Source organism: Apodemus sylvaticus, chromosome 5 (genome assembly GCF_947179515.1).
Source record: "Apodemus sylvaticus chromosome 5, mApoSyl1.1, whole genome shotgun sequence".
NCBI lineage: Eukaryota > Metazoa > Chordata > Mammalia > Rodentia > Muridae > Apodemus > Apodemus sylvaticus.
The window spans coordinates 164,752,157-164,780,028 of record NC_067476.1 but is presented as its reverse complement, the minus strand read 5'-3'; the positions used below and the strand labels follow the sequence as shown (position 1 = coordinate 164,780,028).

General features: G+C 41.6%; 1 protein-coding gene across 3 annotated transcripts; it reads right to left on the bottom strand.

Annotated features, from left to right (window-relative positions):
• Positions 1–903: 903 nt before the first annotated feature.
• On the bottom strand, positions 904–24,729 carry Dnajc5 (DnaJ heat shock protein family (Hsp40) member C5). 3 transcript variants are annotated; one of them, XM_052184604.1, is made up of 6 exons: positions 24,403–24,727; positions 23,814–23,865; positions 4,114–4,231; positions 2,760–2,973; positions 1,653–1,824; positions 904–1,221 (listed from the first exon to the last, which is right to left on the bottom strand). In XM_052184604.1, the coding sequence occupies exons 3-6, from the start codon at positions 4,218–4,220 to the stop codon at positions 1,118–1,120; spliced, it is 597 nt and encodes a 198-aa protein (XP_052040564.1). In that variant the 5' UTR covers positions 4,221–4,231; positions 23,814–23,865; positions 24,403–24,727; the 3' UTR covers positions 904–1,117. The 3 variants fall into 3 exon arrangements, 2 of the variants coding, with proteins under 2 accessions (XP_052040564.1, XP_052040563.1); XR_007978102.1 differs by lacking the exon at positions 23,814–23,865 and adding an exon at positions 1,494–1,568 and having other exon boundaries at positions 1,127–1,221; positions 24,403–24,729; XM_052184603.1 differs by lacking the exon at positions 23,814–23,865 and having other exon boundaries at positions 24,403–24,724.
• Between the last annotated feature and the right edge of the window lie 3,143 nt (positions 24,730–27,872).

Here is a 27,872-nt window from a genome sequence, read left to right as displayed (position 1 = left end):
GGGTCCAGCCACCTGCTCCAGAAACCCAACACTCCATGTCTGCCAGAGGCATTGATGATGACAGGTGGAAGTGAAGGCAAGCAGGGTGGATGGAGCACTGGCAAGCACAGGGAGGAAGTTCTGGATCCTGGGCACTCAAACTCTTTATAAGCAGCTACATGCCACCACAACTGGACTCAGAGACTTTCTGACTATGACTAAGTGGCAGGTGCTACCATTTGTGGTTCTTAAAAGTCCAAAAAAGATTAAAAGGCTGGCTTGAAGGAATGTGGAAGATGACCCAGGAATGAGGGAAGGAGGCTGTGGCCCCGTCAATCCAGCTTTTGACCTGGAAAGGTGCAGAACAGAGACAAATGATTTCCCATAAACCAGCAAGAGACATGCCTCCAATGATAGGATTTCAGTCTACAAGGCCAGGAGACCCAAGATAGTGACATTACACAGAGTGTGCTCCCACTTTCAGAAGGGGCATACCTGCACTCTCCATAGCAGATCTAACAGGAAAACTGTCACGAGGCTGAGTGAGATGATGCAGAGACCCCATGAAAGCTTCCCAACACGAACACCGTGCAAACGACTGATGCTGGTGGTGCTTGGAAGACGGGGCCCAATTCCCTCCATTGCAGGTGAAATCAGAGCCCTGTCTGCAGCCTTGAGGATGAGATCAGAGCCATGGACTAGACCATATCACAGGACACAGAGGCCAACAAGGAGATGTAGCTCCAGGTGCTTACCTTACTCCTGTAAGCACAAGGAGACAGCTGAACCTTCACTGGACCCACTTGGCTGAAAACCCAAAAAAGCACTATCATCCAGTTAATTCAGCCCAGCTGCAGCTCGTCCACAACACAGACATTGAACATAACCCATACATGCTATTAAAAAAAGGATAAAACAGAAGAAGACCGTAGCTACACTGCTTTAAATACTGCATGCTACGCACTTCATGTATCAAGGATTGACAAATGGGTGGACTTAGAGGAGGTGGGAGTGGCCCTGACCAGCCACAGCAGGTCAGGTTGACGGCTGCCTTCCCATCTCAGTGACTACAGTTCATGATTCTAAGGTTGCAGTGGCCAGATGCTGATTCATCCTCTAATCACAGCCTCTCCTGAATTTAGTTGAACCCGTCGGTGTGATAGCTGGGGTGAGAGTCAGCTGTCAGCTGGGTGGTCTCTGTGGCGGATGCTGGCTGTATGACGATCGGTGTGTCTGTAGCCTCTGAAAAGTAAGCAGACAACCTCATCGCACAAGGGCAGCAGCGGTATTGTGTGCCCACTGACATGGTCCTTGCATCACATCATTCAGCCACCTGGACAGACACTCAAGGGAGAGGCTACTTGTTGACCTCCACCCAACATACTTTCCTCAGTGGTCTCAGGTAACACCAGCCCCCGGCCCTCCCCACCTGCCTGCCTCCCACCCCACCTCTGGCCCCTCAGATCTACGGCTACCAGTTCATGGGCAGGAACAGCTCCCTGCACCTGCTTTACCTCAAGTGTCCACGTTCACACCTCAACAGTCCCAGATGCCACCACAAACACTCTCGGCACAGTGTCAGTGCCCTCCTGTTTGACAAGACAGTTGACACCGTTCAGAGCCAGTGCTGGCTTCACCCCACACATTCACAAGGCCCTGGGCTGAGCACTCACCCCTTTCATCAGACTGCAGCTGTGCCTCCAAGTCTTCGGGGGATACGTAGAATTCTGTCTCCTCACCCTCAGGTGCCTTGGGCTTGCATTTTCCACAGCAGCAGTTAAAGCAACAGCACAAACAGCAGCAGCAGTAGCAGCAGGTGAGGAGGCCACAGACGACAAACAGCGCCTGGGAGAGAGAATACTGACTGGCACTATGTGGCCTCAAGGGCCCACAGGCCATACCACAAGACCCTCCCTGAAGAAGACAGTTCAAGAGCTGCAGTGTATACAACTAATGCTAATGGTATCTTTCAGGAAAAGGCTGTAGACAAGAAAGAACTTGCAGGGTGAAAACGGGAGAAGCAGAAGTAATAAAAAGTAATTTATAAAGATGGGACTGAGCACAAGCTATGAGGTTCTCCTGGTCTGATGACCTCTCTGGAAACAGGAAAGTATAACTTTCCTTTTTCTCTTCTATTTTTTTTTTATTCAAATGTCGGCCAGAGCCTAAGTATGCTTCCTCCTTTGAAGTCCAAAGCATAGTACTTTGGATTTCCTTACTCTTTCTCTGAAGTCTCACTCCTAGTGCAGCTGACCGTCCACACCAAACTCAAATGGCATGGTTTTCTCTCCTTTAGTTTCCACTTATAAATATCTCTAATCGACTTTTCTCTAAACCTATAAAGATTGAAGACTAACCAGTAAAAGCCCCAAATCACAAAACCATGCTACCTATACCTAAGAACTATAGCATAATTTCCACTGACTTTGTATAAGGCTGACAGATGAGGGAAGCAAAAAGGGATATTAAATAAACGAATGATGTTAAGTCAAGAGTTTCTAAAGCAAGATTTTAAGTCTCTCATGCTAACAAAAAGCCTGCCCATACATATCTCAATCTTTGTAATAAATTGGTACCATGCATCAGAGACAATCATGTTGATGCAAACCAGTTCTATTCCATGTATGCTGTGTGCTGTGCTTGCCATGAATAGGCCAGTGTAACAGCTGCAGAACACATAGAAGATAGCCCCAGGCCAGAATGCACGTCAAGGGACTAAAGGAACATCTGTAGTCCTACTATGAACTAGAATTTTTAATACCTTCAGTGTGGCAGCTCACCTTGGCCCACCAGCTGGAGAGTACGAAGTAGGTGTTGACGTTCTCCTCCCCAAACTGCTCAGCCACATAGAGCCCCAGCGAGCCATACTTGTCATAAATGTTTCTTTTCGTGGCGTCTGTCAGGATGGCGTGGGCGTTGTTAATCTCCTTAAACTTGTCTGCAGCCTCTGGGTTATCAGGGTTCTTGTCGGGGTGATATTTCAAGGCCAGTTTCCTGTAACCAAAACCATTTCCTGGCTCTACCTTGGTCTTACATTTCTCATTGCATTCACCAGAGCCCAGGGAAGAGATACTTACCCATTAGCATCTCATTTGTCAACTTTCCAGAGATCTGGCTCATCAGAGTCAAAAGAAGTCTCTGTAATTGCGTTAGGAGAATCCTTTCTACTAGGAAACACCCACAAAAGTGAGTCCTGGGGTACTAAGTAAGGGTAGGTAGGGCACAGCTTATAGCACTCACTCCTGCAACCTCTAGTGTCCTGGCATGCTAACTGCACATTTGAAAAATAAGGTGATGGCAGAGAAAAGTATAATATTGATAATTTAGAACAGTACAAGTAGAGGACCCAAGAGTATCTGAAGTGAAAATGCCCCACCTCCTTTCTGGGTTACTGTTTCATATTATATCTAAGAGATACATTCTTCAAGTCTAGTCAAACAACAGCAATGACAAGATTTAAAAAAAAAGACCCCATCCCATCCCTGTCTTAAAATATACCATATATATATTTTGTTTGTTTGTTTGTTTTTTGGATTTGGTTTTTTCGAAACAGGGTTTCTCTGTATAGCCCTGGCTGTTCTGGAACTCACTTTGTAGACCAGGCTGGCCTCGAACTCAGAAATCCACCTGCCTCTGCCTCCCAGAGTGCTGGGATTACAGGTGTGCACCACAACAACCCGGCCGTAAAATATACCATTTAACACTTTAAAGGCTCTGTCTATGCCCAGGATTCAAATCTTGACCCTGTGACAGTCTGGGGAGAGTTGGCAATATCTTTTAAGTGTGTTTACTCTTTGGTGCTAGAGAATATCAGTATAACAGTTTTGTTGCTGTTTGAGGAAGGGGTCTCTCTACATAATCCTGGCTATTCTAGAATTCACTACATAGACCAGGCTGGCCTCACTTATAGAAATCCTCCTGCCTCTGCATCCCAAGTACTAGGATTAAAGGCATTCGCCACCATGCGTGGCCAGTGTAACAGTTTTAAGTCTAAGAATTAAACTATAAATACAAGGATAAAAAAATGCAACTGTAAAAGAGTCTGTCAAGAAAAATGTATGCCATGTTTCTTGTTAAATTATTCAAGAAGCCACATGAGGATTTGTGTTGGTCCAGGTTAACACGGCTGCTTACCGATAGGACTTTTTAATGTCATCCGAGGTTGCATTCTTGTCCAGTCCAAGAACATGGTATAATGATTCCCCTGAAGTAGAGAGTGAGCGCTGCCTCTGGTCAGCCATGTTAAATTAGTCTACAAGAAAAGATAAAGGAACATATGGAGAAAATGACAAAACCAGGGCCTGCGAGACATGATAAGGGCACTGCTGACATGTCAGACAAGTTAAATTTGACTCCCAAAACTCGTATGGTAGACGAGAAGTAACTCCTAAAAGTTATCCCTTGAGCTTCTCAAGTGTGCTGTGGTATGTGTTCCTTTCCCACCCCACAAGTAAATGTGTGGGGGCTGGTGTCTATACTACACATGAAATGTTGCAACTGTGTAAACAGGGTTCAGAAAACTGAAGATGTATTAAAGTTTAAAGAAAAAAAGCAAAAAATTATACTAGATGTGGTAGTATATGCCTGGCCTAATCCCAGCTATTTGGGAGGCTGAGGCAAAAGGATCTGGAGTTAGAGACCAACCCTACACTCACCCACATCTCAAAAAAAAAAAAAAAAAAAAAAAATTCCTGTCTTAGAAAAACCCAAAACCCTTATAGACATGGAAGTAAATAATAAAATATGAACAAATCAATCATGATGAAAATATTTCATGAGCTTCTCAGAAGACCTTCAGCAGCTGCCAAGGAAACCCTGAAACCCAGAAACACATTTAAAAGTTACTTGGGCATTTTTATTTCCACTAAGCAATTATTTTGGCTGGAGTTACACATGGTTGTTAGCTACCCAACATGGATGCTGTGAATGCAACTTGGGTCCTCTCTGCAAGAGCAGTACAAACAACTACTGAGCCTTTTCTCTACCCCCAACCTTACTATCTTTTAATATAATAACCCCTTATTTGTAACCTTCGAAGTATCTTTTCTGAGGCACCAAACTGAGATTACCTGTAATCCCTGAACCCAAACTAACAGCTGTAACCCTGGTGCAGGCCCGTGCTGGCTATTTCAGTCTGTGAGCCCATGTGAACTCTGCTTAGCTGATTCAGTTCATCATGTTCTCTTGGTATCCTCCAGCCCCTCTGACTCCTTAACAGTCTTTCCTCCGTCTCTTCTTCAGGGTTGCCTCATCTCTGAGGAAGGAACCCAATGGAGACCTCCAATACAGACTCTGTCACGCATAATGTGGGTCTCTGCACTGGCTGTCTGGTAATGAATGGACAAGGCACCAATCTATGAGCATAGCAGAATGTCATTATGAATCATTTCATCTGCACCCCCCCAAAGACAATCAAACATTTATGCATGCATTCATTCACTTGGGTTTTTTTTCAAAATGGGGTTTCCTTGTGCAGTCCTTGCAGCCCTAGACCGCTTTTGTAGACTAGGCTGGCCTCAAACTCAGCGATCCACCTGCCTATCTCTGCCTCCTAAGTTTTGCGATTAAAGACATGTGCCGCAACCATCTAGCTTAAATAAATAAATAAAATTTAAAGGAAGATGGCTCAGTGGTTAAAGACTGTTTACTACTCTTCCAGAGAACCTACATATAATTCCTACCTATCATCCATACTGGGCAGCTCATAGCTGCCTAACTCTAGGTGGCCTTTCAGGACACCTGTATACCTGTACACACACACACACACACACACCATATATATATATATATATATATATATATATATATATATATATATATATATATATACACATATACACATACACACACACACACACAGAAATATGTGCATAAATAAAAATTTAAAAGAGTTGTGGATTTAGCTTAATGGTAGACTATTATTAGCCTAGCATGTGTTCAATCTCAAGGGCTGCAAAAGCAACCAACCAACTAAAACTAAACAACCACATATGGTTCGTTCCTACTCAACACTGTTATTCACAGCAACTAGACAGGTGGAAGGAGACGTGAAAGTTGTCCCTGTTTGCAGATAAATCAAGAATTGGTCCTTTCCCCCCCTTCCATGTGGATCCCGAAAAATCAAAATCAAGATGGTCATCAGGCTTTGTGGCAAATGTCTTTGCTCAATGAGCCATTTAGCTGGTTTCAACATAATTTTATTTTTAGATTATTATTATTGTTTTGTTTTTTAAGACAGGATTTCTCTATGTATTCCTGGCTATCCTGGAACTTGCTTGTTAGAACAAACTGCTTTTGAACTCTGAGATCTGCCTGAGTGCTGGGATTAAATGGATGTGCCATCACTGGCCAGCTCATAATTTTATATATATGGAGAATATATATATATATATATATATGGAGAAACCCTGCCTCAAAAAACCAAAAACCCCATTAAAAATAGACACAAAAATCTACATTAATAACAAACTTGGTAAGGTAGTTTAAAACACAGATGAAAGAAACTAAAGAGAATACAAACAAAAATGGAAAAACGCCCCCCCAGACAGGGTTTCTCTGTGTAGCCCTGGCTGTCCTGGAACTCACTTTGTAGACTCAGAAATCCACCTGCCTCTGCCTCCCCAGTGCTGGGATTAAAGGCGTGCGCCACCACCACTCAGCAGAAAAACTCTTAAGTTTATTGATTGGAAAGATTGCAAACTCAAAAGTAGTCATCATAGAAAAAGAAAAAAGCAATTCTAAATTCACACAGAACCACAGAAGGCCCTGAGTAGCCAAAGCAACTTGAACAGAAAGAGCAACCCATAGGTATCACACTGTCCAACCACAAGACAAACTACAAGTCAGATGATGGTGAGCACAATAACCAGGAGGATCCCTCAGTTCGAGGCCAGCCTAGTCTATAAAGAGAAACACTGCCTCAAAACAAAACAAAACAAAACAAACTCCACAAAGCTAGGGTAACCAAAATAGCAACATACTGGCTTATTTAAAAACCAATACAAAGAACCACAAACAAATAGGGGACAGAAATAAATCTATACATCACAGTGACTTTGACAAAAGAAAAGTTTATTTTGGTTTAGTTTCAGGGATACACTATTGTGACCAGGAAGGCATGGCAGTGGAGCATGAAGTGGCTAGTCACACACACTGCAGCGAGGGCACAGAAGATAAACCCTGATGCTTAGCTTTCTCCTTTTCATTTTGAGACTCCAGCCTATGGGATGGTGCTAACTACATTTAGGTATACCTTCCCTTCTATAAATTAAACCTTTTGGCAAACAACCTCAAAGATATATCCAAAAATATGTTCAGAAAGCTGTCAATTAAGTTTAACCACCAAAATTGTAAAAAACATACCAGAAGAATAGCAATCTTCAAAAAACTGTGCTAGGAAAAGTGGTTGTCAATATATAGTAGAATCCCTATTTTCAAAATCCTTAAATCCACATTTTCTCACCATATACAAAAATCAACTCAAAACAAATCAGACCTATATATATATATACACACACCTATATAAGGCCTATAATTAAGAAACTACTAGAAGTTCTAGAGAGATGGTTCAATGAGTAAAGTGCTTGCTGTATAACATGAGAACCTGCATTGAGATCTTCAGCAACCATATAAAAATTATCTCAGCAGCACACAACCCAGCACTGGGAGATGAAGAGAGATGGACCCTAGCACCTTACCCAGCAGCCAGTCTAGCCAAAGAGCATCTCCAATAAGAGACTAATTCCCAAAAAATGAGGTGGATAAACAATTGAAGAAGATATCCCAACATCAAACTTTGGTCTCTATATGTTTCTGCAAAGAGTGTGTGCATATACAACTACTATAAGAAAATACAATGGTGGTGCACACCTTTAATCCCAGCACTGGGGAGGGAGACCTCTGACTTCCAGGTCAGCTGGGTTACAGAGTGAGTTCCAGAATAGCAAGAGCCTCAAAGAAACTCTGTCTCAGAAAAGAAAACACATGTGGAAACCCTTTCAGGCAATAGTAATATGTATAGACAATGTTTTTTTTTTTTGATCAAAAACCAATAATGAAGTGTACTGGCACATGCCTCTGATCCTACCACTCATGAGGCAGGCAGAGAGAGGCAGAATCAACGACACAGATAGTGCAGTGTGTTCCAGGCCAGCCAGGACTACACACAAACGCAGACGAGCGGAGAGCCATGAGTGAGTGCTATGCTCAGCTCGCGTTCTCCTTTTTAAGGTAAAGGATAGGATCCCAGCCCAGAAAATGGCCTCTCCCTCAAGTAAACTAATCAGTATAATTTCTCATAGGCATGCCCAGAAGCTAAATAATCCCTCACAGGTGTGCCTCAAAGTTGCCTCCTTAATTTCAAAATTTAAATTCCAAGACATATATTAGCAGACTTACCATCTTTATCACTTCAATGATACGATACAGCAACAGCAATGTTAATCACAGACACATTGCTTTACAACAGCTATATTATAAATCATTTTTTTAAAATTAATTAATTTATTTTGCAGGGCATTGTGTCTTAAACCTTTATAATCCCAGCACTGGAGAGGCAGAAACAGAATATCTTTATGAGTTCCAGGCTACCCAGAGATATACAGTGATATCCTGTAGAAGGAAGGGAGGGAAGGAGAAAGCACAACCATTTGAAAGAAAGAAAGAAAGAAAGAAAGAAAGAAAGAAAGAAAGAAAGAAAGAAAGAAAGAAAGAAAGGAAGGAAGGAAGGAAGGAAGGAAGGAAGGAAGGAAGGAAGGAAGGAAGGAAGGAAGGAAGGAAAGAAAGGAAGGAAAGAAAGGAAAGAAAGAAAGAAAAGAAAGAAAGAAAATTAATTTTTTAAAAAGAATTTATTTTATGTATATGAGCACACTGTTGCTGTCTTCACACATACCTGAAGAGGGCATCAGATCCCATTATAGAGGGTTGTGAGCCACCATGAAATTGAACTCAGGACCTCTGGAAGAGCAGAGCCATCCACTGAGCCATCTTTTCGCCCCCCCCCCCCCAAATTTCTTATACCTTCTTAAATTTATCAATGATGCCCTTCCCTCAGTTTTTCTTCAAGAAATCCTTCTAAAACAGCAGTTCTCAACTTGTGAGTCTCAACTTTTTGAGAGTCAATACTTTGGGCTCACCTAAGACTATCAGAAAACAGACATTTACATTTCAATACATAATGGTAGCAAACAGTTATGTTATAAAGCAGCAACAAAAATAACTTTATGGTTTATGAGGAACTGTATTAAAGGGTCGCAGTAATAGGAAGGTTGAGAACCACTGTTCTAGAAGGAGAAAGATTTAAACCACCTAGAGTGAGGGAGGATAAACTTTCAGTAATGGGGGGAAGGGCTACTTAATTACAGACTCATGATCATCCTTTGATCATTCTTACAGTAAATATTGTCTTTAAAAAGTGGGTGGTGGTACACTCCTTTAATCCCAGTACTCAGGAGGCAAAGGCGGGTAGGTCTCTGTGAGTTAAAGGCCAACCTGGTCTACAGAGTGAGTTCCAGGATAGCTAGGGGCCAGCCCTATTTCTGAGTGACATCTCAAGACTGGGAAGTGCACCCAGCTGACCCATCTTTCCCTAGAACCTTGAGGCCCCTCTGCCTTCCCCTCACAAGTGAAGTCTTTCTGAATGAGAGGCTCTCTATTTTGCTCTACTTTCCTCCTCATCCTTTACTGAAAATACTCTGAAAATACACGTCTGACTCCAAAGACTTGTAACAAATCCCCAAAATTTTCATATTTTTATATGCATCATTAAAGCAATCTTTAAAATTGTACATATTTGTTATTTATTTAGGTATGTATTTGACTGTCAGAGGACAACTTATAAGAGTCAGTTCTCTCTTTAGTTTTGGGGACTAAACTCTAGTCAAAAGACTTGGTGGCATGTGTCTTTGCCTGCTGAAGCAAACTGATGGATCCCAAACAATCGTGTTTTTAGTTTTTTCAAGACAGGGTTTCTGTGTGTACCCCTAGCTGCCCCCAAACTCAAGAAATCTGCATGCTTCTGCCTCCTGAGTGTTGGATTTAAAGAGGTAAGTGCCATCATCTCTCAGCAAGCAATCATATTTTAATAAAAGAATTCTATCATGACTAACAAAGAGGGTATGTAGAGAGAATCTCTTGTGTACTGTGTAGAAGTACTTCCTGTCAGTAAAAAGCTGGTGGCCAATGAACTGAGGCAGGATTTGAAAGTGGGACATTTGTCAGAGTAGGGGGGAGAATTCTGGGAAAGAGTCAAGGGTGGGAGATTTGCCCTGGACTCAGAGGAGACAAATGAACAAAACTGAATGAGAGGTAACTCGCTGAGTGGCAAACATACACTACAATAAACAGGCTCTATAAAGTTACAAGCTAATCAGGGAAAGAGCCAAATGCTTATGTCTTGGCATTTATTCATAAATAAGTCTCAGAGTTGTTATTCTGGGGAGAGGATTGGTAGAAAGGCTCATGGATACATTTGATGTACAATATGTGGGGCATAGAATCCAAGCTTAGAAAAGTTCCAGGTAAAAGGCGAACCCCCAACCCCCCCCCCCCCCCCGAAACAGAGCAGGTTACTAGCTCTGTCCCTTTAAGAGAATCAGCCAGCTGCTGAATAGACACAGGGAACTGAAGCAAATAGTTCATAGGCACAGCTTCTTGACCAGCAGAACAACGGCCCCGGGAAGCCTTGCGCTCCCAAGGCTGCGAAAGAGGCACTGGCAGCCTCTAGACCAGCTGCAAAGACCAGCTCCCAGTTGCTTGGGCTCAGCTCTCAGAAGCAGAGACATGCTGCAGTCTGGAGCCACCTTCCCAGAGTATGTAGAAATCAGAGAGCAGGCCTGGTCCTATGAAAACTTACCACCCAAGAAAGGGTGGGGCCAGGAGCCAGCAGTCTGCTGGAAAGAGTTGAAGGGGTGGAAGCTATAGACTCTGTCCGGAGGAACCTGCTCTCTCGCCTTGAAGACCCAACAACTTCCCAGAGCAGGGGAAAGGTTGGGCATTTGGTGAGGTGCAGCTCCCAGTTAAACCCCACTGAGGCCAGCTACTGAAACAGGTAGAAATGCCTCTTCCGCTGGGCGGTGGTGGTGCATGCCTGTAATCCCAGCACTTGGGAGGCAGAGGCAGGTGGATTTCTGAGTTCGAGGCCAGCCTGGTCTACAGGTGAGTTCCAGGACAGCCAGGGCTACACAGAGAAACCCTGTCTTGAACCCCCCTGCCCCCCAAAAAGAAATGCCTCTTCCCTCTGAGAGAAAGGGCAGGGGTGGGGCTAGTCATAGCATGGGAAGCGGAAGTCAGACACGAATTGAGAGAACACAAGAAACCCAAGCACAGACAAACTTCGGATCAGGTAAAAAAATGTTTAAAATTATGCTTTAATGCTAAAATGGGTAAGAGACTGAGTATAAAAATTCATAGACAGATATAATTTGAAATTGACAAATTTAGAGCAATAAGACACATAAAGATGAAAAGCACAATAACAGAGCTTCTGGATATACTGCCATTTTAAATGACTTAAAGGTAGAAATAAAAGAGAAAGAGATAAATGACCTGAGATAAAAAACATTACAAATTATGATTATTACTATGCTGGTAATCGTTATCTTGGTAATCATAGTGACTTTCTGTGCTTTCTCAAAGAAAAGGGCTTTAGAGATACAAGAAAAAAAATGAAAAGTGGAGACAGAGACAGGCCTTAGAATGAAAAATTTAAATTTATCTATTTATTTTTTTGGTTTTGTTTTCGAGACAGGGTTTCTCTGTGTAGTCCTGGCTGTCCTGGAGCTCACTCTGTAGACCAGGCTGGCTTTAAACTCAAGAAATTCGCCTGCCTCTGCCTCCCAAGTGCTGGGATTAAAGGCATGCACCACTACCGCCCGGCTAAAAATTTATAAATAATAAGCAAATACTAAGATAGTAGAGATACAAGGAAAAGAGAAATATGACAAATGGAGACAGGTCTAAGAGAAATTGGAAAAAATTATAAATAAAAACCGGAAAATTAAGATAAGAGACAAAATAAGGCCAGAGTCTACTGCACCATCATATAATGAAAATCAGGAAAGCCACCCAAAGGTTGTTAAAAAAAAAACCAACCTTAGTTTATCCAGTTAGTGTATAAGTGCCAATAGACAGTGGCCACCCTAAAGAAGAATATGAGTGGCACCCCACAGATATCCTGGATTTGAAAAAAATTAAAAGAAAGTGCCACCAATTATAGAATGCATCCACTGCTTCTGAAACAGATATTAAATTCTCAGGTGACTCAATAAAAAATTATCCCCAAGGACTGTATAAAGGTATGCAGAGCCAGGCGGTGGGGTGGTGGTGCATGCCTTTAATCCCAGCACTTGGGAAGCAGAGGCAGGTGGAGTTCTGAGTCCAAGGCCAGCCTGGTCTACAGAGTGAGTTCCAGGACAGCCAGGGCTACACAGAGAAACCCTGTCTGGAAAAAAAAAACCCAAAACCCCACCCCCACCCCCCCAAAAAAAGGTATGCACGACAACAGTGATGCTAGAATGGCGCTCATGGTGGTGAGAAGATGCTAAGGACATAGAACAGAGAAACAGGGCCAGAGGAATCAGTATTTCTCAAGATCAGCTACTTGGTGAAGGAAGATATGCTGAAGTACACATAAGTCATATATATATGGGGAAGCAGCCTTGGCACTATGTCACATGGCAGCTTTAAGTGCTTGAGACAAGGGTGAAGAAACAGGAAAAGGACTTAAACTGTTTAATCAGATTAGGCAAGGTCCAAGAGAAACATTCACTGACTGTTTATGAAGACTTACTTCAGCTATGGATAGAAGGGTATCATATCCACAAGCAAGAAAGCACTGATTGAATCTTTAGCTTTCAAAAATGCTAATGCCAAATGCAAAAAGGTGATCAGGCCATTAAAGGAAAGATTGAGATTTAACCAATTAAGCTGTTTCTGTGAATCATTTCTTTGATCAAAATCCACTCAACCTAATTTGTCTATGGTTTTATTTCAATAGTGTCAGGAGTGGGGTCTAAAGTAGATGTCCCAAGAGGACAGTCCTCAAACCCCCCAGTCCCAGAGCCAAATGAAGGTACTGACCAAAAGCACTAAGTCCATGGCTAAAAGCAAGTAAGATCATGGGTGAGTTCCCTTTCTAAATGGAACAACACAAATTTGTATTTTGAGCTTGTTTTTACTTAAGTGATTTTTTTTGGGGGGGTGGGGTGGGGGGTTGGATTTGGGCTTTTGGAGACAGGGTTTCTCTGTATAGCCCTGGCTGTCCTGGAACTCACTCTGTAGACCAGGCTGGCCTCGAATTCAGAAATCTGCCTGCCTCTGCCTCCCAGAGTGCTGGGATTACAGGCATGTGCCACCACTGCCCAGCAAGTGATTTTTTTTTTTAATTGAAATTGCATCCAAAATTAAATAGCTAGAGGCCTCAGGTATATGCCTTTTCAAAAGGGATTTCTTCACTGCTGAGTTTGAGACCTGATACATGTAATCCTAATACTTAGGAGGCTGGGGCAGGAAGATCAAGAGTTATAACCCAACCTTGGTTATGTAGTGAGATTCCTACTGTACCTTTCCCTTTCTCCCAATACAAAGACTGAGTCTTGAGGTTTTCTAGCACAGGGATGGAAATCTAAAGTTGAGGGAGGTTAAGGTAAACCTGTACAAACAAATTCTCAAACGTTGCAAAACAAACTAGAAAGATTTTGCCTACCATTTTTTTACTGCTCAGAGACTAAAAATAACTAGGACAACTGACTACTACAGGAAAACTGCTTCTAGCAGTTGGGATTCAAAGATTTGCCAAATGATAGACTGATGATATGCCAGTCATTCATAACAGCTGCTTTCTTTGAGTTCACTGGACACTATGTTCCTTAAAAGGTCAAAGGGTAAGATTTCAACTAGATCAAAGAAATGAAGAGGGAAGCTCCACATTCAAATATAAAAGGAAGGTTAAAACACATTTTTCATTATCTTTGGTAATAAAAAGCAAGCAAGTACCTTTGGCACATGAATATATTGTTTAAAGAAAAAGCAATTTTTGAGCTAGAGAGATGATGGCTCAGCAGTTAAGAACATTTATTGTTCTTCCAGAAGACCTAGGGTGATTCCCAGCACCACAAAGCAGCTAGCTCACAAACTCTGATAACTACAGCTCTAGGGGACTTGATGCCCTCTTCTGGCCTCTGAGGGAACTAAGCACACATATGAAACAGGCAAAACACCCTTCCTTACACATAAAATTTACCAGAAGAAAAAGTAATTTTGTCTCCATATACAATGACTGATTTTTTTAAAAAAATAATTTATTTATTTATTATATATAAGTACACTGTAGCTGTCTTCAGACACACCAGAAGAGGGCATCAAATCTCATTACAGATGGTTGTAAGCCACCATGTAGTTGCTGGGATTTGAATTCAGGACCTCTGGAAGAGCAGTCAGTGCTCTTAACTTCTGAGCCATCTCTCCAGCCCCTATGACTTTTTTTTTTTAAATTCAAAAAGGGAAAAATGAATATAAAAATAACAACAAAGTCATAGGAGATTTACAGAAGATAAATTTTTAAAGAGTTGATGTGCACTATGCTAAGATTAGAAAAAAATAGTTTGAGTTTTCCATAAAATTGAATGAGCTGAGAGGTTAAGTGCATGCATTGCTCTTGCAGAGAACCATGGTTCAGTTTCTGGCACCCATATGGTGGGTCACAACCATCAGTAACTCAAGCTCAAGGGAATCTAACACATGCATGCAGGCAAAACACTGTCACATACAAAATTCAATCTAAAATGATTTTACATACAAAATTCAATCTAAATGATTTTACAATGAGGCAATTTTAAAAATTTACTTCTCAAGTCTTTAATGATTTCAACTGGTTGTTAAATGAACAAGGATTATTATTCATAGTGACTTGTGATTTGTTTTAAATGTTCTAATTCTAGGTTTTTGTATTTTGGGTTTTTTGATGAACTTCTCAAAATATTTCTAAGCCTTGGTATATAGTTCAAGCTGGTCTCAAACCCTCAAATCTTCCACCTTCTCCTCTTGGATGGTAGAGTTGTGGGCATGTGCCACATATCCAGCAGCAAAAAATCAAAATTTTAAATTGAGCCTTTTTATTGCTCTCTAACTTTAAAATTCCACAGGTGGATCCTTAGAACATTTCAAAAAGATACTTATAATTCTGCCATACTTCCTGCCATGAGGATAATGGACTAAACATCTAAACTGTAAGCCAGCCCCAATTAAATGTTTTCCTTTATAAGAGTTGTCTTGGTCAAGGTGTCTCTTCACAGCAACAGAAACCTAACTAAGACACACTTGTAATCCCAGCCATGGAAATAACAGGCAGCAACACTGAGAAACCAAGGCTAGTAGTGTAGGGTATAATGGACTCTATCTCAGAAAGTGATATTAAACTTCTCTTTACAACAAAGACCATTAGAGAAAATAAAAATAAAAACAAACAACAAACTCACAACTGGTCAAAATGCAAAGAACTAATAATAGGATTTCCAGCCCAGTTGATACACCTACAACCCACTCCTGCGTCTAAGACATAAGAAACATCCTAGGAAAGGGAGTGGAAAGATCCTTAGAACCACAAGACAGGAAATCTATTGTGTGAGTTTATCTCCTAGAAATGACATGGAACCACCTTCTTCACCCAGGATACTCAATAAGGCTGACTTAACAAGAGGACGGGGCCCCACCCCCAGACAAAAAAACTATAAGACAGAAATAATCTTCCCCAGGGACAAGCCCTGTAAGTGGTTATCTGATACTAAGTGGTCAGCCCTAAAATCCTATATGCAACAAATAACACTAACAGACTGTGCAGGCGCGTGCGCGCGTGTGCGTGTGTGTGTGTGTGTGTGTGTGTGTGTGTGTAACAATAACAAAGAGTGTGTGTGTGTGTGTGTGTATAACAATAACAAAGAGAAAGAGGCCATGAATTCAAAAGGGAGTAAAGCGGGAATGTGGGTGTGGGAAAGACTAGAGGAAATAAAAGGGAAAAATTATGTAGTTACATTTTAATTGAAAGAATAAAATTACAGCCCAGTCTACATCTACATGATGAGATCCAGGACAACTCAAACTACATATATACATCTCAAAAAAAGAAAAAGTTTTCTACATTAAATCATATGAGAAGCACTATCAAGTTAATACTAAAGTTCGAGGCGGGAAGGCTGGGCGGTGGTGGCGCAGGCCTGTAATGCCAGCACTCTGGGAGGCAGAGGCAGGCGGATTTCTGAGTTCAAGGCCAGCCTGGTCTACAGAGTGAGTTCCAGGACAGCCAGGGCTATACAGAGAAACCCCGTCTCGGGGAAAAAAAAAATTCAAGGGGGTTAAGGGGGGTGGTGGTGGTACAGGCCTTTAATCCTAGCACTCATTCCTGGTCTACACAGCAAGTTCTACACAGAGAATCTCTGTCTCAAAAACCTAAAAAACAAAACGGACGAACAAACAAAAGAAGAAAAAAATACTAAAACGTGCATGAGATCTATATCATTGTGCTATGTTCCAGATACTGTAGAGATATTCCAGAGCAGTGCTGGTATAGCATTATCATTTCATAATGCCAGCTATCAGAAAATGTTATATACTATAGAAATAACCACTTTTTCCTGTCTACTGTATTAGTGTAATAAACCCTCGGATATTTAATCATGTCATTTTAATTAAGCCTTGACATCTACAGGTGGTTGCTTATTACAGTACTTTCTTGAACAATAGGTATTTATTTTTTAATGACAAAAGATAGGATATTTTTCACTTTGAAAACAATCTAGTGGGAGTTGACTGCAAGTTGTGCAGGGAGCTCCATGGGTGCACCTTTCCTGAGTTATCACTCATGGTAGGGTAGGCTTTCCAGTGATATAGATGCCTTTGAGTAGCCATGATCCTTACGTTCTTTGAGAAAGGAGGAGCAGCCTGAAGAGTCTGAAAATGAGAAAGTAGCTCTTTTCACCAGAGAGGTTGCTATCATGATGGGATGCTGAACATGTGACTAATAGTTTGCTACCAGTTTGAAGTCAACACATCAAGCAAGAAGATCAAGAGAAACAGACCCTAATATAACACATTTAGACCCAGTTTCACCTTTGCATTTGTGATTTACACAATAAATGTCCTCTACTGTAAACTAATGTTTTTTTGTTTGTTTGTTTGTTTGTTTGGTTAGTTTTTTTGAGACAGGGTTTCTCTGTGTAGCCCTGGCTGTCCTGGAACTCACTTTGTAGACCAGGCTGGCCTCAAACTCAGAAATCCGCCTGCCTCTGCCTCTGCCTCCCAAGCGTGTGCCACCACTGCCTGGCAAAACTAATGGTTTTTAGTCAAGTTCACTATCCAGCTCAGGCTGGCTTTGAACTCACATTCTTTGGTGCTTCAGTTTCCTAAATCCTTAGGTTATAGGAGTGTGCTGCTGCTTAGACTAGCTGTATAATTTAATAATCTAATTTAGAGGTTTGAGAAAAGAGAAAAGGATTGTCCTATTTGCAGACAAAAAATACTCATTTAGGGTGATTTAATAAAAAACAAAACAAAACAAAAAAAACCCCAAAACATAACAATGGACAGGGCAAGAATTTCTAAAACTTTTCCAGATATGCCTACTGGAAGTGGAGGCGGGAGGAAGAATTCAAAGTCTTCCTCAGGCTACATAGCAAGTTTAAAATCAGATTGGGAAAAACAAGACCCTGTCTCAAAAAATATAAAAAAAAGGAAAAAAATTCACAAAAGAAGAAAAGTTATTGGTGGGTAAGGGCTTTATTTTTATTTTATGTGCACTGGTGCTTTGCCTGTGTATGTATGTCAGTGTGAAGATGCCATCCATATACTGTAGTTACAGACAGTTGTAAGTGGCCATGTGGGTGCTGGGAATTGAACCCAGGTCCTCTGAAAGAGCAATCAGTGCTCTTAACTGCTGAGCTATCTCTCCAGCTACAGATAACTGCTTTAAAATTAATTTTAAAAATGGGGTTTGGGGGTGCCTGGGAAGATGGCTTAGCAGTCAAGAGCACTGGCTGCTCTTCCAGATGACAGTGATCTAATTCTCAGGACCTACACGACGACTCACAGCTGTATGGAGCTGTAGTTCCAGTCAACCCAACATCTCTGCTGGCCTCCCCTGGCACTGGGCACACAAAACATCCAAAACTACAAAATAAACTAAAATTACTAAAATAGTTTGTACAAAACATTTGGGTTCTCAAACTCTTAGTTCTAATAATATAATGAACCATACATAAGTGATAAGTTTCTGGGGCTGGTGAGACGGCTCAGCAGTTAAGAGCACTGACTGCTCTTTCGGAAGGTCCTGAATTCAAATCCTAGCAACAACATGATGGCTCACAACTGTCTGTAATGAAATCTGATGCTCTCTTCTGGTGTGTCTGAAGACAGCTACAGTGTTCTTACATATAATAATAAATAAATCTTTTTTTTAAAAAGTGATACATTTCTGACCTCTGCTAGATAAACTAGACACTTAAGAAGGATTTCACCCAAATGCAACCTTCAGGATGTGTGTTTTGGTTCTACAGAAGCTTTTTCATGCTGGAAGGAAGGGCAAAACTGTAACAGGAGCTAAAAGGCTTTAAGAAAATCTGTCCCTGGGCTGGAGAGATGGCTCAGTGGTTAAGAGCACTGACTGCTCTTCCAGAGGTCCCTGAGTTCAAATCCCAGCAACCATATGGTGGCTCACAACCATCTATAATGAGATCTGATGCCCTCTTCTGGAGTGTCTGAAGACAGCTACAGTGTACTTACATATAATAATAAATAAGTCTTTAAAAAAAAAAAAAGAAAGAAAGAAAGAAAATCTGTCCCCTTATGAGGTGTACCTGAGCCAAATCTTAGGGTGCTGCTGGGGTGAACAAAAAGGTAAAAGAGTTACTACATCAAGCATTGAAGACAAAATAGCATTGAGCAAATCTAAGGGTTTACCCTTAGATTTGCCCAAATATCAAAAGGAAATAAAATTTGATAATGCATGTTAAAAATTTTTTCCATTCTAACAGACTTTGTCAAAGAAAAATTACAATAAAATGTACTCCTGTTTAACAAAGAAACTCAATAGGCCTGCTAAGTCCTCTCCGTATTAAGAGAAAATAAAGGCAGACAACAGCACCTTCTTCCTTCACAGAATTCAGGCCACTCCTCCTGTTCCCACCCTCCACCTCACCTTCACTTAAGAGTGTCAGATGAGAAGCCTGAAGTCTTAGACCTCTAGGCCCTTGACGCATAACCTGCCCCTTAAGGTTACCTCAGATCAATAATACTGTGAGAGATCTGATTGTGTTCTTCACTGGAACATATTCCACTCGAAGAAAATGAAAAGTCACTAGGGCAGATTTCTCTAAGATGGCCACACTTCTTTCCCAAGATAGCCTGAATGGGACACACCTGATACCATCACCCAGCAAATCCTCATTCCAATACTCTGACTCACCAGGATTGTAACCTAATAGCCAATAGGCAAGCATTCCTTAGAACACATAAACTCTCTCTGTATATGTTATCTTGTAAATCGCCATGGGAGTGTGTGTGGAAGTTTAATATTTAGTAATTAAACTGACAATAAAATCACCAACAATTTGTGATAATGAGTAAGCTTCACTTACACAAATTCAAGGAGTACTGACTGAGCATTCATAATATCTCACAAAATCTAGACTAGTTGGGTTCAAAATATCTAGAAGATAAAGTTCTCTGCTACAAACTAAATGTCACTTGTGAAAAACATACAGTGATATGGAATGAAATAACACATATAGATTAGTGGAGAGGAAACTTATCACAAAAGAATTTTTAGTGATCTCTCCTAAACCTAGCCTTACTCTTTTTTTGGTTTTATTTTATTGAGACAAAGTTTCTCTGCACAATAGCTGTGTACTCACTCTCTGGCTGTCCTGGAACCTGCTTTGTAGACCAAACTGGCCACACAATGATACAGTGCCTCTGCTGGGATTAAAGGCAGCCATAAGATACTTTGTTTCTGTAATTTTGATACAAATTTTCAATGTTTGTGAAACTCAAAATTTGAAGCAATTTTTTATTGTTAAACAAAACAAAACAACCCAAAAACCTATACTAAGGGCTAGGATAGCTCATTGGGTAAGAATATTTACTCTGCAAGCATGAGGTCATATTTGAACCTCTAAGACCCAACCCACTTTAAAATGTCTGGCATAGTTTTGTGTACATGTAACCCCAGCACTGGAAGCAAAGTCAAGTAGATCCTACAAACTTACTAGCCAGACAGCCTGAGGGAACTTCTGGTCAGAGAGGCTCAATGTATTAAGTAAGATCCACAGAAATATCCATATTCTGCTGTGTCCTTTGTATACACACAGGAGTGTACATTTATTTATACATGCTAGTCCATGTAACATACCCATATACCTCCACAACACATACCAAATTAAACATAAATAAAACCCATACCTATTACGGTGGTTTGAATAGTACAGCCCCCATAGACTCATGTGTTAGAATGCTTGGACATAGGGAGTGGCATTATAAGGAAGTATGGCCTTATTGGAGGAAATGTGTCACTTCACTCTGGGGGTGAGCTATGAGATCTCATCTGCTATGCTCATGCTATGCCCAGAGTGGCACACAGTCTCTTTGCTGCCTGTGTATCAAGATATAGAACTCTCAGTTCCATCTCCAGCACCCTGTCTGCATGCCACACTGCCATGACAATGGACTAAACCTCTGAAACTATAAACCAGCCCCAATTAATTGTTCTTAAAGAGTTGCTGTGTTCATAATGTCTCTTCACAGCAGTAAAACCCAATACACCTTTAAATATGTCTTAAGAATAAAGAACACAAACTTTTCATTAATAAACTCAAGTTAATGCAAAGTGTCAGGAGGCACAAAATCCACACTAAAGGTTGTTGGGTAATCCAATCCTTAAGTCTTCTTGTTTAGTTGCCAGTTATCAGATTAGCTGTTAATCCTTGTCAGGGTTGCCATCAGAGGTAGCCCTGGCACAGCAGCCCAGACTCCAAGATTAATAATGTTTTAGGGACAGGACTTTTACACAATAAAGGCATCAACATTTTTAGCATCTTTGTCATTTCTACTTAGGAAACTATGAGTAAAATAGTTTATTCTACTTATCATTTCTTTGCTTCCATAATAGGCAGATAAAATGGGAAAATTTCCCCTCATTTTAGAGTACAGAGATTCAGAGACAGAAGGAGCTGTGGTGGTGTGAGATCTACCCTTGTTCCCTTTCAGGAGGGAGAATCTAGCAGATCTGCTGATGTAGGAACTACAATCTACAGACGAGGAACTGTAGATTTGCCTGACAAAAGGCTTTAAATTCATCACTGAGATTCTATAGGACACAATAATAAGTCTCATTTTAGGAGTGCAACTTTTTACTTTTTCTTTGAGGTGTAGAGCTTATTAATCCAGGTCTTGGCACACGCTAGACAACCACTCTCCTGACTCTCTTATTTGCACCTTCAGTCCTGATTATTACATTTTTACATGCTTAATATATCATACCTGAAAACTTCCAGCAGGTACCACAGAACACTAGAGGTCTTCATATACAGAACTGATGCTTATGTTTCATTTTCATACAAATGGCTCCTAACCAGTTCCCCTAAGATTTCAGGAGTTTATTTCTTTATTGGAGAAGAATAACTGCTTTCATTTGCTGCTAGTTTGCTCATAGTATTACACACTTCAAATCCCACACCTCATGCTCTGCTTTCAGAAGCAAACTTCTAAAACTCTACCTTATCATAAGTCTCAGCTTGGCTGCATCTTAGTTATTCAACAAGCACCTGTGAGCACCATACACCTGGGCCTGAAAGATATTACTCTGGCAGATTATGGGATATTGTAAGCTAGCGGTTAACAGAAGAAATCGGGCTCAGGAGCCTTGGGTTCAATTGAAGCTCTAAGTCTGATTCATTAAGTTAGATTTTCAGCAAAGGAGGTTTTCAGGATGGGTCTACAACTATACCCAGAAGCATCACTCTCTCCAAAGTGCTCTTGGATAAAAGTGGGTAGAACTGTTCAGCATGCACCCAACATTGAACCACACATTAATAGAACTGTTCTCGGTAATACAAAGAAATTGGGCTGGTGAGATGGCCCAGCAGTTAAGAACACTAGCTGCTCTTCTAGATGTTCCGAGTTCAACTCCCGGCAACCACCAGGTGGCTCACAGTCATCTATAAAGGGATCAGATGCCCTCTTCTGGCATGTAGGTGTACATGCAGACAGCACACATCTACATTTAAAAAAATGCATATATAAATTTTTAAAAAACTCAGAGAAATCTAGATATTCTTCTAAACTTAGATGGGAAGTTGGCAAAGGCCTGAGAAAGAATTATAGAGTCATTCAGTCACAAAGAAGTCTCTACTGGGATGTCATAGCACTAGATAATGAGCTTCCAGCTAAGGGTATCAGCAACTGCTCACTCTTACGCCAGGTATGGTGGTAAAAGCCTATGATTCCAGCCCTTTGCCAGGCTGAAGTTAGCTTGAACTATAGCAAGATCCTCTTCACAAAAACAACCTTTCCACAATAACTAGAGAATCAGAAGACTTATCACCTTCACCTCAAGTCCTGAGACAAGTAACCAAAGACAAAATTCCTTAGAGTCCTTTTATTGAACCGGTAGCATATCTCTTAACTCTAAAAAAAAAAAAATCACAAATCAAAAGTTACAGAGAGCTGGCTAATGGTGGCAATGCACTCCTTTAGGCCCAGCACCTGGAAGGTAGAGGCAGGTGGATCTCTGAGTTCAAGGCCAGCACAGTCTATAGTGAGTTCCAGGGCAAGCCGGAGAGAAACCTTGTCTTAAAAAAAAACAATCCTCCCCCTTCCCCACAAAAAAAGATGTAAAATGATTTTATAGGAAAGTATAAGCCCTTTCTTTTAACTGACTGCCTCCCCCCCCCCCCAAAAAAAAAACCAAGCAGGGGAAAGTTGGTGGCTCTGTCCTCGAGGATACAGAAGCCTGGTGATCCTTAAGCACTCAGTACTCACTAATTGGCTTCCGGGTGAAAGGGCTGCTACTAAACTCATTTCCATTCATTCCATAAGTATTTACTGGCCACATATTATCTGACTATCTTAAAAAAACAAAACCTTAACTAAAAAACAATGTTAAATACGTTAACACATTAAGCGAAAAGTCAAGTGCTGTATGAAAATTACGCAAATCCGGGAAACGCCAAGCAGAGAGCTGAACAGTCGACAGCAGACTAGTTAAGTTACAGTACATAGTGGAATAACACAGGAGTAGAAACAAAGGATATCTCACAGAACAGGAACAAGTGAGTGGTCAAGAAAAAAAAATCAAGGATTGAGCACTTAAAGGAGACTGCTGGAGCAAAGAGATGGTGAGGCACGGAGTTTAAAGAATCCAAGGACAGGTACCCCGTTCCCAAACCTGCTTGAATTTAGAGGCTCCACTGGCTCCACACTTGTGGACCACGCAGACAGGGCCGGCCTAAGTACGAATACACTGATACAGGTAACAGAATCATGACACACATTAGGTTAGAAACTGTGGAAAGTCCTGGCTTTTAATGTCACCTAACAGATCATGCTTTCCTTAAAGAAAGCAAATTAATGAACAAATTTATCCTTAGATTAGAGTTTTGTCTTTAGGTAACCATGACAATATATGGGTTAATATAATTCTTTGTGGTATTAAGTAGCGTTTTGATGTTTAAACAGACTAATCACTAGCAATTCAGATACACTGCCTATAAAGGATGAATGAGCAGCTGAGTGTCCAACAAACGGCGACCCAATTTTCCCCAAAGTCCAATCTGAAAACAAATTAAAGCTACCTTTGCATTATTTTTCCGAAGATGCATTTAATGAATTCGGAGAAATCATCTCCTAGACACAAGGAAAAACAAATTTTTAATCCAGCCATATAACACAAGTTGGAGCCTGAATGGATGAATTCCTAATTCTCTTCCCAAAGAGCTCGACACAAAATTGCCCCTTAAAATGTCGTTGTGAAGCATATAAACTAGGGGTTTCTTTTATATGTCAAATGTTTCTGAAATTTACAACTATAAGGCAATTTCTGCGTCCCAGAATGTGAACAAGCCTTGGAGCCTTCACTGCCCGCCTCCCTACACCAGTTTCTGCGTTCCGGGAGCCGCGGAGGCGGCCGCGCGTGCGAACCCGGGTTGGCCCGGAAAGCCTCGTCCCTGCGCCGCCCCGCCGTGCGCAAGGTCGAGCAGGGCCTAGCGATGCCCAGGGCCGGACTCACCGCCACTACTGAGGGTCGCCGCCATTTCCGGCTGCGGGCAGCTTTCACCTCCTTCTGCGGCGCCCTCGCCCCACTTCCCCTCCCGTTCGCCCGGCTCCGGCGGCTAGAACCCCGCGGCCCCACCTAATTTGAGGGCCACCCGAGAGTGAGCTCACCTGTCGGCACGCCCGCCGGTCCACCGGTTCCGCGGCTCCGCTTTCCGTATCGGGGCAGTGGTGGGCAGCCGGCCGGCCTACTGCTCGGCCTGAGGATCCCGGGCGGCGACAGCCGTAGCAGCGGCAGAGGACGGCGGAAGCAACACTGGCGGCAGCAAGAACGCGCACGCTCAAGCACTGGCACGCGCGCCCCCGGAAAAAGACGTGTGCTCTGGCAGGTCAGAGCCGGCTGCGCAAGCGCCTAGAGCCTAACACCGAGGCCCCGCCCATAGTTGGAGCCAATGTAGCAGGGCAGCATGATAGCTCCGGAGCTCCGGTAAACTCGTCCGGTAAGGCTGTGCCCCAGTTGACAATCAATGGGAAGGGTTAAAGTGGTGGGCGGAGCCTGCAGCTACTAAGCCGGAAGCTACAGCGGACGTGCAGAGGCAGGGCCTAGGCGTGCGGGTCAGCCTCTGGAAGGCAGGCAAGTGCCACTCCTCGAGTAAAACTGCTCGTCTTGCAGTTTAGTTTGCTCAGTGCTTCATATAAGCCTCAAAAAAATTATTACTACTTACCCGAAAAACTAGAGAAGGAGACCTTCATCTCAAGGTACTACCTTGGGACTGACATTTTTGTTCATCCCTGGAGACCACCTGGAAGACTTTCCTGCCTGCCTTCCCAGTCACAGAAAAACCAACCGCCATTATTTAGCGTTCCTCTAGGAATTGTCTGCAATGATATGCGGGGATGGTTAAGGACTTTTCTTCCCACTCTGTCTCATACAATCCTTGTTCATTGTGTTCACTAAGAAACCTGGTCACCCTTGCCTACTACTCTATAACAATACTACCATTTCAAGTGCTGGTGCTTTTATTCCAGAGTTATCCGTCTTCGTGGCCAGTGTTACCACAGCTTTACTTTCATTCTTGCCTGCCCTACTATTTTTTCTTTTATAGTTTTTTTGGGGGGGATTATAATTACACCATTTTCCCCCTTCCTCCTTCCAACCCTCTCATGTTAACACACACACTTTCAAATTCATGGCCTCTTCTTTGTTGTATGTGTATACACACACACACATATCCTAAAGATATAAATACAACCTGTTCAGTCTGTAAAGTATGTATGTTTTCAAAGCTGACCATTTGGTATGGGATAACTAATTGCTATACTAAGATTATTTCTCCAGCTCTCAGAATTCCTTAGTTACCTATATTTCTTCCCAGTCACAGAAAAACCAACCGCCATTATTTAGCGTTCCTCTAGGAATTGTCTGCAATGATATGCGGGGATGGTTAAGGACTTTTCTTCCCACTCTGTCTCATACAATCCTTGTTCATTGTGTTCACTAAGAAACCTGGTCACCCTTGCCTACTACTCTGTAACAAACAATACTACCATTTCAAGTGCCGGTGCTTTTATTCCAGAGTTATCAGTCTTCTCCCTTACGCTTTCTCCTTTACACCATGCTTAGCTGATGTCCTTGTTCAGGTCATAGTTAGGCAGCCATGTTAGTTAGCTGTTACTCCGTGAATGTAGCTTCTCTAACATTTCAAGGAGATAAATCTTAGTGCAAACTGCCTGGTCCTCTGGTTGTTGCAATTTTTCCTCCCCTTCTTCCACAATGATCCCTGAGCCTTAGGTTCAGGACTTGTGTTGGAGTTCTGTCAGTGGTAACTGGGCTCTATAACTCTGCATTTTGATAAATTTCAGCTTTCTGTAATGATCTCCATCTGCTGAAAAGACGTTTTCCTTGATGAAGAGTGAGAACTACACTTACCAATAGGTGTAAGGGTAAATATGTAGGATGTAATTAGGGATTATGCTGGTTTAGCAAAGTGATCCATGACTTCACTAGCCCCAGATAGTTAGTTGCCTAGGTTTCCAGGATCAAGCATGATTTCCCTCTTATTGAGAAGGTCTTAAGTCCAATTAAAGAGCCGTTGGTTAATCAACAAGATATATGTGCCACTATTGCTGACAGACTTCAAGTCAGCTTTCAGAAACAAAGCAGATAGCACTTAAGGCCTCCCATAATACATTTAGTAAATTCCAATCTTTTCCAACATCATCTTCTTTCTTCATCTTATACCTTTCTGCACACTGGTTGAATTTGAATTGGCATGTGTTCTAGGCCCAGACTGTCAGCAGATAGCTCAAGAAACTTAGTTGCGCAAGTAAGTAGCAAAAATAAACCAGTTAAGCAGAAAGGCCAGGTTATCTATTGACTCAAAAAGGAAAACTAGATACAGAGATGCATGCCTGTCATCCTAGCAGAAACAGAAGGCTCTGAATCTAAGGTAAAGGCTATATAATGATATGTAGTGTAACCTTTGAGAGGGAGAACATGAGTAAAAGATTCCACAGTTGGAAGAGATAATGGAATTGACCTGGAACCAACTGAAGACAGAAGCTATGAAGCTGCCTGTGTTGGGAACTTGTAAAAATGAATCAGGTCTTAAGTGATTCCCTCCAGATCTAGGATATTTTTTAATATCTAAATACATAAGTTTTACATATTAAGATATTTATAGTAATGTTATTTATAATAATAAAAATGGCCAATAGGTGGTGGCACACAATTTATTCTCAGCACTTGGGAGGCAGAGGAAGGGGGGGATGTATCTCTGTGAGTTTGAGGCCAGCCTGGTCTACAGGATAGTTCCAGGATAGCCAGGGGTACACATAGAAACCATGTCTCAAAGACAAAACAAACAAAAAAGGAGAAAGAGAAAAATCGTAAGTGAAAATAGAAAACTGCCCAAATGTATAAACAAACACCTTCAAATGAAATATAGCAATTAAACTACACACAAAATAACTTAGGGAAAGATGGCTACAACACACACACAATGCTGTGATAGCTCTTCACAAACTGCAAAAGCATGATTTTTTAAAAAAAATTACAGGGCTGTAGAGATGGCTCAGCGGTTAAGAGCATTGACTGCTCTCCCGAAGGTCCTGAGTTCAAATCCCAGCAACCACATGGTGGCTCACAACCATCCATAATGAGATCTGATGCCCTCTTCTGGTGTGTCTGAAGACAGCGACAGTGTCTTAAATAAATAAATCTTAAAAAAAAAATTACAAATGTTCACAAATTAGCAAGTTTATTTATTTATTTATTGACAGGGTTTCTCTGTGTAGCCCTTGCTATCTTTGAACTTTCTTCATAGACCAGGCTGGCCTCAAACTCAGACACCAACCTGCCTCTGCCTCTGAAATGCTGAAGGCGTATGCCAACATGCCAAGCTAGTATGCCAACCTTTAAGAGATTGTATGACAGGAATTCTGGCAGTAGTTATGAATTTGAGTGGGTTGGTTTTGCCTTTGAAGCTAAGTGTTTAATCTTATCCCTTTATCTTTCTACCATACTTAAGATCTTGTCTTTAGATATTTGTCTAAATTTAGATATTGTCACTCTTCCCCAGTACAAGACCCTCAAATTTGCCCTGGCTCTTTCAACTTGCTCCAGTCTACAATACTCTCCG